This window comes from Carya illinoinensis, chromosome 5, assembly GCF_018687715.1.
Source record: "Carya illinoinensis cultivar Pawnee chromosome 5, C.illinoinensisPawnee_v1, whole genome shotgun sequence".
Classification (NCBI taxonomy): domain Eukaryota; kingdom Viridiplantae; phylum Streptophyta; class Magnoliopsida; order Fagales; family Juglandaceae; genus Carya; species Carya illinoinensis.
This window is the reverse complement of record NC_056756.1, coordinates 7,934,051-7,948,815: the sequence shown is the minus strand read 5'-3', so window position 1 is coordinate 7,948,815 and position 14,765 is coordinate 7,934,051. Positions and strand designations below refer to the sequence as shown.

The 14,765-nt window shown below is 36.3% G+C and overlaps 1 protein-coding gene across 1 annotated transcript; it reads right to left on the bottom strand.

Annotated features, from left to right (window-relative positions):
- On the bottom strand, nt 1-13,874 carry LOC122310048 (receptor-like protein 56). Its single transcript, XM_043123936.1, has 6 exons — nt 13,480-13,874; nt 13,286-13,344; nt 13,037-13,177; nt 12,793-12,921; nt 3,720-3,869; nt 1-1,957 (listed from the first exon to the last, which is right to left on the bottom strand). The coding sequence occupies exons 1-6, from the start codon at nt 13,872-13,874 to the stop codon at nt 90-92; spliced, it is 2,742 nt and encodes a 913-aa protein (XP_042979870.1). The 3' UTR covers nt 1-89.
- Nucleotides 13,875-14,765: the final 891 nt, after the last annotated feature.

The following is a 14,765-nucleotide window of genomic DNA, read 5'->3' as shown; positions in this document are numbered from 1 at the left end:
TAAGCAAGAAGTTCTAAATTTTTATTGAAGATAAGCAACACTTTGAAATACAAATATTTCATAAAACTGGCCGTATAATTGATTGGTAATCACCTAGACTTAGAGAGCAACTCAAACAAAGACTCAATATATCCATCCACGACTCTATTATACTTGTGCCTCCAATTCTTTTTGATGATTAGGATCCCAAAGAAAGCCCAAAACCCGAGTGCATACGACACAGTTACAAATGCGTAGAAGAAGAAAGGGTGATCAATCATTCTAGTTCCTTCTTTTTCTTCAGGTTCTGATTGGTTTGTTGTTGAGCATTTTCTTGGCAGGGGGTCTCCACAGAGTTCCGGATTGCCCTCATAGCATTGGCTTGTGAAAGTTGAGAATTGATTCTCAAATGGGATTCTTCCAGACAGATTGTTGTAGGCAACACTAAATACAGATAGAGAAGTGAGTCCAACCAATTCAAAAGGGATTCTCCCTCTCAACTTGTTGTGAGAAAGATCCAAACTCTCCATGCTTCTCAGGTTTCGAAAGGAGATTGAAATGGAACCTGTTAGAGAGTTATTCGACAAGTTCAAGAATAGAAGATGTGACAATTCTCCTATTTCAGAAGGAATGCTACCTGTCAACTGGTTAGATGATAGGTCAATTGCAGTCATCATCAGGAGAGGGATACCTTGGAAAGTATATAACCTATTTTTTATGAACAAAGGCAGAGTTTCCGTTGCTATGATATACTGAATATCATCCTGATCTCTAAATAGGTAGAGATATTGTAGAACAAGTTTTTTGATATAGGGCATCCAGTAAGTAGGGCTTAGAGAACTCTTGTTCCAAAAAGTAATGTTATCAAGGCAGGAAGGAATACCTTTTGAAAGACGATTGTAAGATATATCAAAAACTTGGAGTGTTTTCATCCGACATAGTCTTCGGGGTAGGTGACCATCAAAGCGATTTCCACTTAAAATAAGTATTGCCAAGCGAGAATGATCATACAACCACTCTGGAATATTACCGGACAAGTCGTTATCTCGAACATCTAGGAGTAGTAAATTTGGACTGTTTAAGATGGTGGGGGAGATTACTCCTTCGAAGTTATTGCTACTCAGATGTAAGGTCCTCAACATTGTCATGTTCGCATCCTTTGGGAGCATTTGTCCTTGCAATTTGTTGTTTGCTAAATCTAGCACTAAGAGTTGCGTGCCAGTCCTAGTCAAACTCTGTGGTATTGTTCCTGAGAGAATGTTATGAGAAAGGCCTACCCAATGGAGAGGCGGATAACCAAAGGACCAGGGAATGTTGCCTTCTAATGCATTTGAGGACATGTCAACGAGAGTTAAGCTGGGAAGAAGATATCCAAAATTTTCTGGAAGAGAGCCTTTGACATGATTATCAGATATGTCCAACGACTTAAGTGATGAATTTCCATTAGTAGAGCAGTCATGGAAAGAACCATTGATTTTGTTGCCACTCAAGTACAAATTTGTGATATTCATGTTGAAAAGTAGTTGACAAGGCATGTTTCCTCCCAATGAGTTGTGTGACAAGTCTAGCAAATACAATAAATATTGGGTGGATATGAAGGTTGGGACAACGTGACCATTCTCCTTGTTGAGGTTGCAGTTTGCCAAGTTCAGAAATCCTAGCTGAAAGGTGGGCACCCAGGAGGGAGACTCTGTTTCAACTTCCAACTCGTTGTTTGAGAGATCGAGTAAGTTAAGATTAGAAGCATTGGCAAATATGGAAAATGATAACACTCCTTCTATACGATTACCAGAGACTTTAAATTTCGTAATCTTGCTCTTGTTAGAGAAAATCGATGAAGGTAAACGGCCCTGCAAGCGATTATGCGATAGATCAAGGTCTTCAAACCTCTCAAGACAAGAGGGAATATTACCTTCCAATCTGTTATTCCCAAGGTACAACTTCCTTAGATATTTTAATTGCTTCAGTCCACAAAAAGCTGTAGTGAAGTTATTTTGACAAGTGAGTCTAGTAATGATCTTTGCAATATGCTTCGAAGACAAATTAAATTAAAAAAACAAAAAGAAGAGATACGTGTAAATAACAAGTAAATATTTATTCCAAGCAATTTAGAATAATTGATTTTGACAAATGTAGCAACTAGCAAGTTATACCAAATAAAAATGCTTGACTAAGAAATAGAAAATAAAGTAGGAAAAAGAAAACGAACCGAAGACCTATATAACAAGCAGTACTCAACTTATTCGAATGAGGAATTTTAAGCCCACAAATACAACTAGAAAATTATACTTAACAAATTTACATTATTTAACGTATGATACATTAGTTTTAATTTTTTATTCCAACTTTTTCATAGTTTTTAATCTATATTGTTATAAAGAGGATGAGAAGCATAGCTGCGCAAAATCCATCCATTATCACAATGCACACGTACGTCTCGCTGAAATTTGCAAATTTGGATCTTTGCTTCGAAGGCTACTAATATAACGATGCAACTAATTTTCTTAAAAGAATTTTTTCGGCGACCAATTTGAATTGATTAGTGTACATTGGCTCGGTTAAAGCAAAATGTTTTCAGAATACAATGTAAAGCAGAGGAACGATTTTGTTGTTTGATTGCATTATGCAATTACCGAAATCAAACCAGACCAAAAAATTTGTAATTTTGGTAACCACTAACTAATTAAGAACATTAGAAGAGAACAAAAATTGTGAGAGAAGAATTAAATCAAACAATATCGATCTAACATTTTCTCATCAGGTATCTTTAATAAAGACATATAGCAATCAAAACATACGTCTGGGCCAATATTGTATTGGTACAATTGCCCGATTTGTTTATTTTATTATTTTTCATGTGTTAATTTGGTTGTTTGGAGTTTTTTCAGGGATCTACCCACGGTTTCGTTAATATTTTAATAAAATCTCATATTTGACTTAAAGAAAAGAAAAAGGAGAAGAAACTTTAACTAAAGCCACATGAGATAAGACGCGAAACAGGATCATCAACGTCTAAGAAAGTTGTTTTATATATATATATATGTATGTATGTATATATATAATCATGACGTAGTAAAAATGGGGTTAGAAATGGGGTTAGGGTTCTCACCTTGAAGCTCTCCTCCGATGTTCATGCTGCTAAGATCAAGAACCTCCAGTTCATTGAATAAGGTGAACAAAGTCACATTCGGATACCATGTGATTGACGGCACCTTCATGCGGTCCATGTTTAGAACCATACTGGTAACTTTCCCATGATCTTTGTCACACCTGATACTATGACGGGAATGACAACAATGACTCCCGTCAAAATCGTCGAATGCTAGACCATGTGTAGAGTTTCTGATCTCCAACAGAGCTCTATTTTGTTTTTTGCTGCATCCAGCTTCAACCCAAGCGGATGGGCAAAAGGTGAGAGCTATAAACCAAAGGAAGATGATGACCTTATTGGCAAAAGAACCGTCCATTTGTGAAGGGATTCTTCAGAGCGTACGCAAGTTATAATGTTTTTGTTTATAATATGCAACGACTGGATGAAAGGTTTTTTGCATGCATCTTTATAAAGTGGATTGAATTAACGGGTTAATTGCCAGTGGTGAAGTGCCAAACTTTTCAAGCTTTATTGGGTGGAATCACGTACAATACTGCAGTGATGTCTACTTCAAATTGGACGGACGTGATAATATCACGGGGTCCTTACGTTCATCTTTTTGACTATGTTTTAGGTCTTAGGTTCTCACCTTGAAGCTCTCCTCCGATGTTGATGCTGCTAAGATCAAGAACCTCCAGTTCATTGAATAAGGTGAACAAAGTCACATTCGGATACCATTTGATTGACGGCACCTTCGTGTGGTCCAAGTTTAGAACGATACTGGTAACTTTCCCAAGATCTTTTTCACACTTGAGACTATCACGTGAATGATCATGACAACAATGACTCCCGTCGAAATCGTCGGATGCTAGACCATGTGTAGAGTTTCTTTGCTGCCTCCAGCTTCAACCCAAGCGGATGGGCAAAAGGTGAGAGCTATAAACCAAAGGAAGATGATGACCTTATTGGCAAAAGAAGCGTCCATTTGTGAAGAGATTCTTCAAAGGCAAGTAATAATGTTTTTTGTTTATAATATGCAACGACTGGATGAATGGTTTTTTAATTACATCTTTATAAACTGGATTGAATTAGCGGGGTAATTGCCAATAATAAAATGGCAAACTTTTCAAGCTTCATTGTGTGGAATCACGTACAATATATACTGTAGTGATGTCTACTTCAAATTGGACGGACGTGATAATATCATGGCCGGGGTCCTTACGTTCACCTTTTTGACTATGTTTTCGGCCTTGGAGTGAACGACTTGCCCCGGGAAGAAATATTTAAGACGGCATAACTTAAGAGAAATAATTTGATTGGCAAATACAAATGTGAGGTTTCAATATAATAAAGAATAAAATACAATGCTCTCTCTCTCTCAATAAATTAGTCAAATTTATCATAATAATCCGTGGTCTTTACGTTCACCTTTCATATATCTCCTTCAGTTATCCGTGGTCTTTACGTTCAGGGGTGTTCAACCGGGTACTGGACCGGATATCTGGGTATATTCAACCCGAAAATCGGGTGTCAAATCTGGACCGGGTTCCGGCTCGGGTATACCCGGTTATGACCCCGGGCCGAAACCCGACTTAATCCAAGTTTTAATAATCCGAAAATCCAGGTATTGGGTTGTACCCAGTTTTTATTTATTTATTTTTGAGTCTGTTTTAGAAGCAGATTTTTTAAAATAAAAACCTATATTTATATGAAAATGTTGAAAAGCATAATTCTCTTATATTTATTTGAAAAATTAAAAAAAGTGTTGAAAATCATACTTTTAAAGACTATTATATAAAAGGTTTTTCTAATTCATTAAAAAGCATAATACTAACATTTCCAAAATATTAAAATTATATAAAAATGGAAAACTAAAATTAATGCAATCCATTACATATTACATTATTTTATTATTTACACATTACATTACAATACAAAATACAAAACTACAAGATTTGAATTACAAAATAAACAACATCCTTTACTTCATCACAACAATAACCAATCAGTTTTGCCAAGCTGTGATGATATCATAAGCAACACCCTTTACTTCATTACACTTGTTCAGTACTACTACTTGAGGGCTGGCCTCTTTTCATTCTTCAATCAGCTTGTCCCTTGCAACTAGCTTCTTATGGTTCTAGAATGTACTCCACCCAGTCGTCAACAGAGCATAATGGCGTAAAAGAGTTCAGATAGCAAAAATCCAATTATTTCAGATAACATTTAAGCAAGTAAATAGGGAGATAGAAGAGTCATTGGTTTTGATAAAATCCACTTGGCATATCCAAATACACAACACACTGTTTTGAATTCAAGTTCTCATAAAACATTGACATTTGTGCATATCCAAAGATCATCTTAAACCCAACAAAACCACATCTTCAAATCAGTTATTTCGTGTGTTGATTTCATCTAAGGCTACATCTTATATTATGCATATTTTGAGAAAACAGAGCAGCACCAAGTATCAAGCATAGAGCATTAAGCAAAGCTTTGTCATCAAAATAGACTCAAATCAATAGAGAGAACAAAGGATATAAAAGATAAAGAACCAAATATCATAACTCACAAGGAACAGGGAAACATAATTCATAAGGATCTGTTTATAACATCAAGCATCTGTTTATATAATAACTCAGAAGGAATAATTTTCAATAAAATTTAAATAATAAACCAAATAGCATCAGATCTAAAGCTTTAGGGAAGAAAAACGCTACCACCAAAAACCCTCAAATGCTTAAAAAAACATACACACACACACGAGCCATGTTTAAAAAAAACCCAACTATAATATGAGAACATAAACATAGATCCAACCAGAAATTAAAAAAGGAACACATATTTATGATGAATAAAATCTTACCCAAAAGCCATGTCTTACCTAAAGAAGAGGAAAGCTGAGTTGTGAGAGGCTAGGGTTTCGATGCAACATAGAGAGAGATAGAGAGAGCTAAATAGATTGGTGGCTAAATCAGCTATCTCTGGAGACAAATAAACCCATATGGCATATACACTTGCATATATCCAGAAAAATCGACAACAACAAACAACAAAGGTAACAAGTATCTTTAAATCAAATAACAAGCATAAAATCTTTTTGACCCAAGAAACTGAGAAGACGATGAAGCAACGGGGTAAAACAGAACCAAATTACAGAGAACAAACCTTCGTGGCCATTGGCTAGTGTTTCATGTATGATAGAGAGAGAGAGAGGGAGAGGGAGAGAAGACCTTCGAGCCCAAGATATAGGATGAAGAAAATGGAGTGAGTTTCTGGAGAGAGAGAGAGAGAGAGCAGATCTGTAAATGAGTGATTTGGGGGAGGGGGGGCGCAAGAGATAGATAGAGGGTCTGAAGAGTGGGGTGAGTTTCATTTCCGCGGGGGTGGGGGGGGAGGGGGGGGCGCTAGGGCTTCCAAAGGATAAGCATGTGTTTATTAAATGCGGGTACCAGGTTTAAAACCCGGTACCCGGTTTTTCAAAACCATATTCGGGCCGTATGGGCCCGGGTTTGATTATGCGGGTACCGGCCTGGATTTATTCTGGGCCGAAACCCGTAACCGGAATCCAGACTGGGCCGGGTAAAACCCGGCCCATATGAACAGTCCTATTTACGTTCACCTCTTTGTCCTTAGTAACTGTCAACATACCCATTGATCAGGACCTATCACTCCAACGACATCAATACAGAATGTCAACATTCGAAGATCAAGCTGCCACCATGAATCAAGCCTGTCATTGGTGCTTCCTTCCTTTCTGATGTACAACTATGTCATATTTGGCATATCCCACAATATATTGGATAATTTTTAAAGCTTTATGTGTATACTAGGACAGGAGCATGTACAAAGCACGTTTGTCTAGTTGGGTTAAACATATTTTTTACAAAAATAATATAGTCACTACAACGAATAAGCTTATTTTCGGTGAAAATAAGTCGCCACAAAGAAAGCAATATTTTACTATTTCCAGCGACATTTGGTCACCTCAAAAACTATGAATATTCGCCACAGAAACATCACTATTCCTAATTTTTATTTTTTTTGCAATTTTTTTTTTGCAATTATATTGGTTTTTATCCACCCATATCAAATGAGCTTCTTTTCCTTCTTCATATCAAATAAAATGTGTTTTTTTCTCACAAGCACTCAAGAATTAATTGAAATTTTATTCATTTCTAGCAAGTAAAATTTTTTTGGCCAACAGTAAATTTCTTAGCCAAACAAATTAACTATGAACTCCTCATCTAAAATCTATGTGTACTTCATTTTTTAAGTTTATAAAATCTATAAACGATAAGCACTATTGTCAAAGTTTGCTAATGTCATTAAGAAAAGCAAAAGGCCCAACCCACGAAACTATTTCTTTCAATTATATTTAAGATACAAATTGCCTCCTATTTCTGCTTTAAAACATTGATAGACCATGCAATAATCAAATCATGCTTAAAAGATTTAATAAAAAAAATCTAAATAAAACCAGAGTAGTATCAACCTGGAAGAAACAAGTATACAACAAAACACCATAGCAACAAATTATTGTTTACATCTCAAGTAGCAGCACCTGACTTACTCACGCCTAAAGAAGCCCTTCACTTCATTTGGAACATTGCAAGGATAAAAAAATGAGTGCTGAAAATATTTCTCCAAGATGATCATACACTAGCGAGGGATTGAATATCCCAAACCTGAAGAATGAACATTGAAAAAATGAAATGCTCTGAGAATTTAATTGCATTTATATAAATAAAAAACAAAATCATGGTGATATATGTAGCTCAAAAGAAAAGAAAACTACATGGCATGTCAATAGAGAGAATAATGAGTTCATTGCAGTACAAGTAAACCTATACTTCAGTGAGTTCCAGACAACGATACCAAGCTTTATAAAAGTCGCAAATTCACCTTTGCAGTACTCAAAATTGTCGTGCTTGGCTTGGTTTGATGGAAACGATTCATTATCCTATACAAGTTTGGAGCAAACGAGTGTTTTCTTTCTTCGAGCAGGATAATGGAGTACATACTCAGTCTAACTAGACTATCTTGGTCAAAGGTTAGTTAATATCACCCAATTTGTATTTTGTGACAGAGGAAACCATCACAAAAAATGACCAAAACATCACCAAATACATTTGGTGACAGTTTGAAATTGTCACCACGACCGTCACATAATGTGTGTCACAAAATACAATTAATGACAGTTTACTGTGCAACTGTCACTAAAGTACTTTTAGTGATGGTTGGAGGTGTTCTGTTTGGTATACTGTTCGAACGTGAAATTTTTTGTTACTGTTGAAAATTGTCACTGAAAGTAACATTCGAACGTATGACATAATGTTTGAACATCAACCCGACTGATTGGCATTTGAATGATAGAAGTTGACGTTCATTGATTATTATTCTAACATATTAGTAAAACGTTCAAACATTGATATGGCTGAACGTTAATAATTTTAGTTAAGACATTAACGGACCAATGTTCGAACTTAACTAGTATAACGTTCGGAGGCTAATTCGAATGTTAATGAAGAAGTGTTTGAATGAATATGTGTACGTTTGGATGTTTGTTTGAACATTAATCATTGAAACATTCAAACGTTTTGTTAGTTTGAGTGTGTTTACATTCAAATGTTAGTTGTCATTCAAATGTTAGTTGTATGTTGGAACGTTATTTTTTAATTTTGTTCAATTACGTTCAAACGTTTGTTCAAAGATGAACCAACGTTCAAATGTTTTGTATTTACATTCGAATGTACAGATTAGAAATAATAATTTTATAAAATAAAAAAAATTAAAAGACATATCAATTGTATCATATTTACACTCCATCGTTTAATAACTAACAATGTCTTATAATATTTATAAATTAGATATTAAAAAACTGATAAAATTGATAAAATTCATTTCTTTTTCTTTCTTCCTCGCCCACCGTGATTTTGTTGCAAAGACATAAGACGCTCCATTTGCACAATCATCTCCCACTGCACTTGCTCTTGGACTTCACTTCGTATTCTTTTCTCTTGGTATCTCTGTTGGTCTTGCAAACGCATTTCTAAATGAGATTGTTGCTCTAAGAAGGACTCCAACTCTTACTGTCTCAACCTCATATATTCATTCTAGCGCCGTGCAACTTCTAAATCTTTGCAAGATTATTAATTTGTGAAGTCGATGAGGTTGAGGAAGATGAACCAGATAAGTGCTTGAAAGATCGTCCTAAACTTCTTACCATACTAGACTTGGGCCCGAGTACTTGCGTGAATATGTCTATGTCACTCAAAGAGTATTCCCCAGAAGTTGACTGCATTTCCATCATTTTTCCTACAATTTGAGAGAAAACACACAATAAGTAATATATTAAAAGAAATACAAATAAAAAATAATCAAGATAACATGTTGCATAATTGATTTAACAAAATTAACACTGCTTACATAATTATTTGTAGCGGCAAGATTCATCCACTCACTACACTCATTAGTGTGAGCAGCAGCATAGACATGAACAAGGGAAAAGTTTTCAGGATCATCACTTTTCTAACAAACCGACATTAGCAATTTTAAAAAGATAGTGTTAGTACTTATATAAAAGAATATTAGAAAAATAAAAGAATTCTATAATTTATTAATTATCATTTTTTTAGCAAGATGGTGGAATGATCTTGAACTGGCACGATGGTGGACAGTCAGAGCTAATCTATTATGTGCATTTGTAGCACTTAACTGCTACAACATTAATTAAGAATTTTAATTGTAATATATATACATATAATATATATTAAGAATATAAATGTAAGTAATTAAAGGAAATAAATCTAGAATACCTGATAATCTAGAGATGCGAAAAGATTACAACACTTGCTCTAATCGTCTAACTTCATCTGTTGGAATGCAGACTGGCAGCCTCTTCCAACGTCTCAAACTTCTTGAAGTGGTTGTGACACCGTTCCTTGTGACGTCGGAATAGTGTAGCCATTAACTTATTCACAGTTCTCAAATCCTAGCTATGGCCAAAGTCGAGATTGAATTCATCCTAATAAGTGAATTACATAAAAATATATGATATACTAATTTAGGTGAAAAAAATGTATTCTCAAATTAAACTCATTAGCACACGACTTCAAATGTGCTCATTAATCTCATTTAGAACATTTCTGTGATGCCTTCGAGCCCCACGTACGGAAACTTGGGAATCAAGGTGTCTGAGATGATGACAACACGAGTCACACATCCCATCGCTAAGTGGCAAGTGCGTGTACATACAAGAAGTGTACAACAAAAACAACGCAACAGATAAATAAGGTCAGTTGACTAAGTACGATAATTTTATTTAAATACAAGCTTGCTTAAAATAAGCATACCAAGAATATTACAAATTAAACTAATGAAGTCGTAATCCAAAATACATAATTTAAAAGCAGAAAATAATCTCCAACAATCATAAGTAGAGACGCCAATTTGCTCCTCCGGCGAAGTCGCCTCCTCGGGCTCAACCTCTTCGTCATATACAACAAAATCTACGGTACCAAGAAATAGTACCGTAGGTAAGTAATAAACCAAAAAAACCTCGAGATAAAAATGCATTCATGCAATAACAAAATGCATGAATATGATGTCATTTGCATGAGGCCCAAAAATCATCATTTTCCCATAAAGAATAATTTTCCATGCATGCCAAAAATCCCATTTGGCCTAGAAATCCAATCCTTTAAAACAGTTTCTCCATTTTCCTAGAAAATGGCCCAACATAAAATCCATTAATCCAATCTAGCCATTTTCTTAGAAAATGGCCCAATATCCATTATCAAAACCAATATCTAATTTTAATCTGTATGCATCATGGTATCCCCTAGGGATCATTCGCATACCTTGGCTCCCTTCGTCACACCATGGGTAATGATCATGCGTGTGACTTCGTAACAAGTAGTGCCTAGTTCTAGGCCTAGCGTGTTCTTAACCAAGCATCCTCTAGCCCCCGCTTAGTAGAGGGGTCATGGAGTCGGTACGAGAGCATTTCCATCCCGTTCGATCTTGTTGTTGCCCAGCGACAACCTAGGGATGTCACTCAGTATATTGTACTCCTGAGTGACCAAAGGTGCTCCACCGAGATAATGCCCTATCTCGGCTTGGGGTCGTGATACACACGCACCCAAAAATTCGCTTTCACACGAGAACCCAAATTTTCGTTCATATCCGTGAATATGCATGCACTATGCAAAAATCCAGTTTTCATTTTACAAACATGATCATTTGTACACCATGCAATGCATGCGACAAGTCACAAAGATATCTAATAAACCCAACATCATCCAATCAACAAACAACTTCGTCTTCCATTCCAACCAACCCCTAAACTCCTCGGACTCAGTCCAATATAACAAATCAATCACATATTATTTATTAAAGCATAAATATATTTAAATCACAATAGTTGTTCGAAAAATACTTACAGCGCTATAAAATAACTTCTAAAGGATCAAGGAGCTACAAAAGGTGGCAGAAAGGCAACGTCACAGTGCAAAATACACTGTGGTTGTGGGTCACAAAATACTCAAATTTGAATGGGGACAAACGAAGACTAGGGATGGCAAGTGTAAGACTTAGAGGTGTTGGTGAAGCTAATGGAAGTGGTGATTGGCCGTGGGTGGTGGTACAAATGGCGGTTGAAGGCCAAAAAACTCAAAACAAAAAGTGGGTTGGTTGAGCTTCACCAGTGACGGATCGGAGCTGGGGATGGGAGGGTTAGGAAGCTGGAAGTCCGGTGATGAAGTGGTGAAAAAATGGTGGCCAACGGTGGAGGCACAAAACCGTGTGGCTTGGAGAGGGGCGTGCGGGCTAACGGCTGAGAGGGAGGAGCTGAAAATAGGTGAGGGAGCTCGCTTGCTGGAGGGAAAGAGAAAGGGCTGGGCGATGACAGCCATGCTGGAGCAATGGCGCCACTAGGGGCTGACGAGAGAGAGAGAGAGAGAGAGAGAGAGAGAGAGAGAGAGAGAGAGAGAGAGAGAGAGAGAGAGAGAGAGAGAGAGAGAGAGAGAGAGAGAGAGAGAGAGAGAGAGAGAGAGAGAGAAAGAAAAGTCGGGGAAAAAGAAGAAAAGAGAAAGAAAAAAAGAAAGAAGAAACAGAAAAGAGAAAAGAAAAAGAGGGAAAAAGAAAAAATGAACGGAAATAAATGAGGTCCAGCCCTTACAACTTGGGTCACTAAACTGATCCAATGAAAATTATTTTCAAAACAACAAGTTAAATAAAATAATTTAAATGTAGTGATTAAATAAAATAAAACAAAATCCAACAACACAATAATTTTAAAACCCAGAAATAAACTAATTTAACTTAAAAAGAAATTTAAATACAAAACAATATTAAACATCAAGAAAGCACGTTAAAATAATTTCACAACTTAAAAGTCATAAAATAATATCGTGAAAATCACCTTTAATTTAAAATAAGGAAACCACTAGTTATAATAATTTTAAAAAAATCACTCATTAAAAATACATGTAAAAAGGGGATATCACATCCTTCACCCCTTAAAAATAAATTTTATCCTCGAAATTTGCAAGGTCAAACATTAACGCTAACTTATTATATTATACAACCCAGAACACGCTTAAGGAAATCTCACGACCAACAATACCCAACAGATATGGGTACAGCTTGCACAACTTTTCCAAAACACAAGAATAAACCACACAAGGTGTTCATTACAAAAGATTAGGTTAGACCCATACCTGCCATGACTCCAGCATGTTGAGTCTCTGGAACCTCACCACCAATATTACTAGGAGTCACCGCATACACCCGAGCTTGGACAATTTGCTTTTGATTATTCTTACCACCATGACGACCTCTACGGCTTCCTTGAACTCGACTAGGGCACTCATGAGCAAAGTTTCCCTCTCAGCCACAACGGTAACACTGAGTCCCGCCACTCTGCTGACACTCACTCGCCTCCATGGGCTTTATTGCACCTACCCCAAACTGGTACTCGGCCTCCCATATGCACATTGGAGGCTGCCAGAGATTGGGTTCCAGCCCTCTGCACAAACTTCTGTGGCAACCCAGAACTACTTCCCTCACTAGCAACACTTAGCCTCTTTTGACTCGGAGGAGAGCCTACCACAACACCACGCTCACGCTCAGCAGTAGAGGCCACCTCAACCAACTTCTGAAAGTTTGTAATCTGATGGCAAGCTACTTGTTTGTGAATTTCTAGTTACAGACCCTCCTGAAAATGCTTGGCCCTCATCTCTTCTGTAGCAATGAGGTGGGTAGTGAATCGCCTGAACTCCATAAATTTATGGGCATACTGTTCGACATACATCTCTCCCTAGACCAAATTATTGAATTCTCGTGCCTTCTACCGTCTCAGAAAAGTAGGGAAGAAACTGTCATCGAACTCCTTCTTGAAGCGCTACCAAGACATAGCCGCAAATGATCCCAACTCCATCACTAAAAGTTCTCTCTTGGTCTTCCACCAATTAGCCACATCACCTTGCAGCAGATAACTCGCATATAGCACTTGTTGAGCCTCGGTGCATCCACAAATTTCAAAGGTCCTTTCGAGGTCTTCAATCCACCTCTCGGCCCAAAGTGGATCCTCTACACCTATGAAGGCAGGTGTTCTATGAGCCAAGAAGCACTCATAAGTGCATCCGACTTGCACCACCCTATTCTGCTCTCTTTGCAGTGGACGAAAATTCTGTTGAAGGAACTCCGACATCCGATTTAACGCCCTTGCCAGGGTGTAATTCCCATCACCTTGTGACAAATCATCTTTGGGTTCACTGGTAGGCCTTCTCGATCTTAACATCTTCCTGCCATAGCGTAATCCTTAACCCCACTTTCAATTCAAAAGAAATTAAAATATAATATAGTAAAATAAATAAAAATACAACAAAATAACATAAAACAAAATAGAATAAAACCAACAAAATAAAATAACACACAATAAAATAAATTAAAATAAACATACAATAAAATAAACAAATAAATTAAAATCAAATTAAGTAAAATAAATTCAAATTTAATAAAATAATTTCAAATCAAATAAAATCGAATCAAATTAAATAAAACCAATTCAAATAACATACTTCAAATAAAATAATTTCAAATAATGACTTTAAAACTTTATGGTATAGCACCTACGGGACATATGGTTTTACCTAGAGCCGAAGTGCTTTGATACCACCTATGACACCCTCGACCCCACGTACGAAAACTCGGGAATTGAGGCGTCAGGGATGATGACAACATAGGTCACATATTCTATCGCTAAGTACCAAGTGTGTGTACATACAAGAATTATACAATAAAAACAACACATTGGATAAATAAAGTCAATCAACTAAGTACCAGAATTTTGATTAAATACAAGCTCGCTTAAAATAAGCGTACCAAAAGTATTACAAATTGAAGTAATGAAGTCGTAATCGAAAATACATAATCTAAAAGTAGAAAATAATCTACAACAATTATAAGTAGAGATGCCAATTTACTCCTCCGATGGAGTCGTCTTCTTGGGCTCAGCCTCTTCGTCATCTATAATAAAATCTAGGTACTAAGAAATGTTACCGCAGGAAAGTAATAAACCAAACAAATCTTGAGATAAAATACATTCATGCAATAACAAAATGCATAAATATGTGATTGAGCTGAAATATTACAGATTTCATACATTTAGAACCAATACATTTTAATTATC

What these genes read in the sequence shown, in the direction of transcription:
- LOC122310048 (XM_043123936.1), bottom strand. Translation starts at nt 13,874, where the DNA reads ATGTTAAGATCGAGAAGGCCTACCAGTGAACCCAAAGATGATTTGTCA. An exon ending in TCATTTGCGGCTATGTCTTG is followed by an intron (nt 13,345 to 13,479) that starts GTAGCGCTTCAA and finishes TATGGAGTTCAG; the next exon opens with GCGATTCACTACCCACCTCA. An exon ending in CATCGGAGGAGAGCTTCAAG is followed by an intron (nt 1,958 to 3,719) that starts GTGAGAACCTAA and finishes ACTTCACTACAG; the next exon opens with CTTTTTGTGGACTGAAGCAA.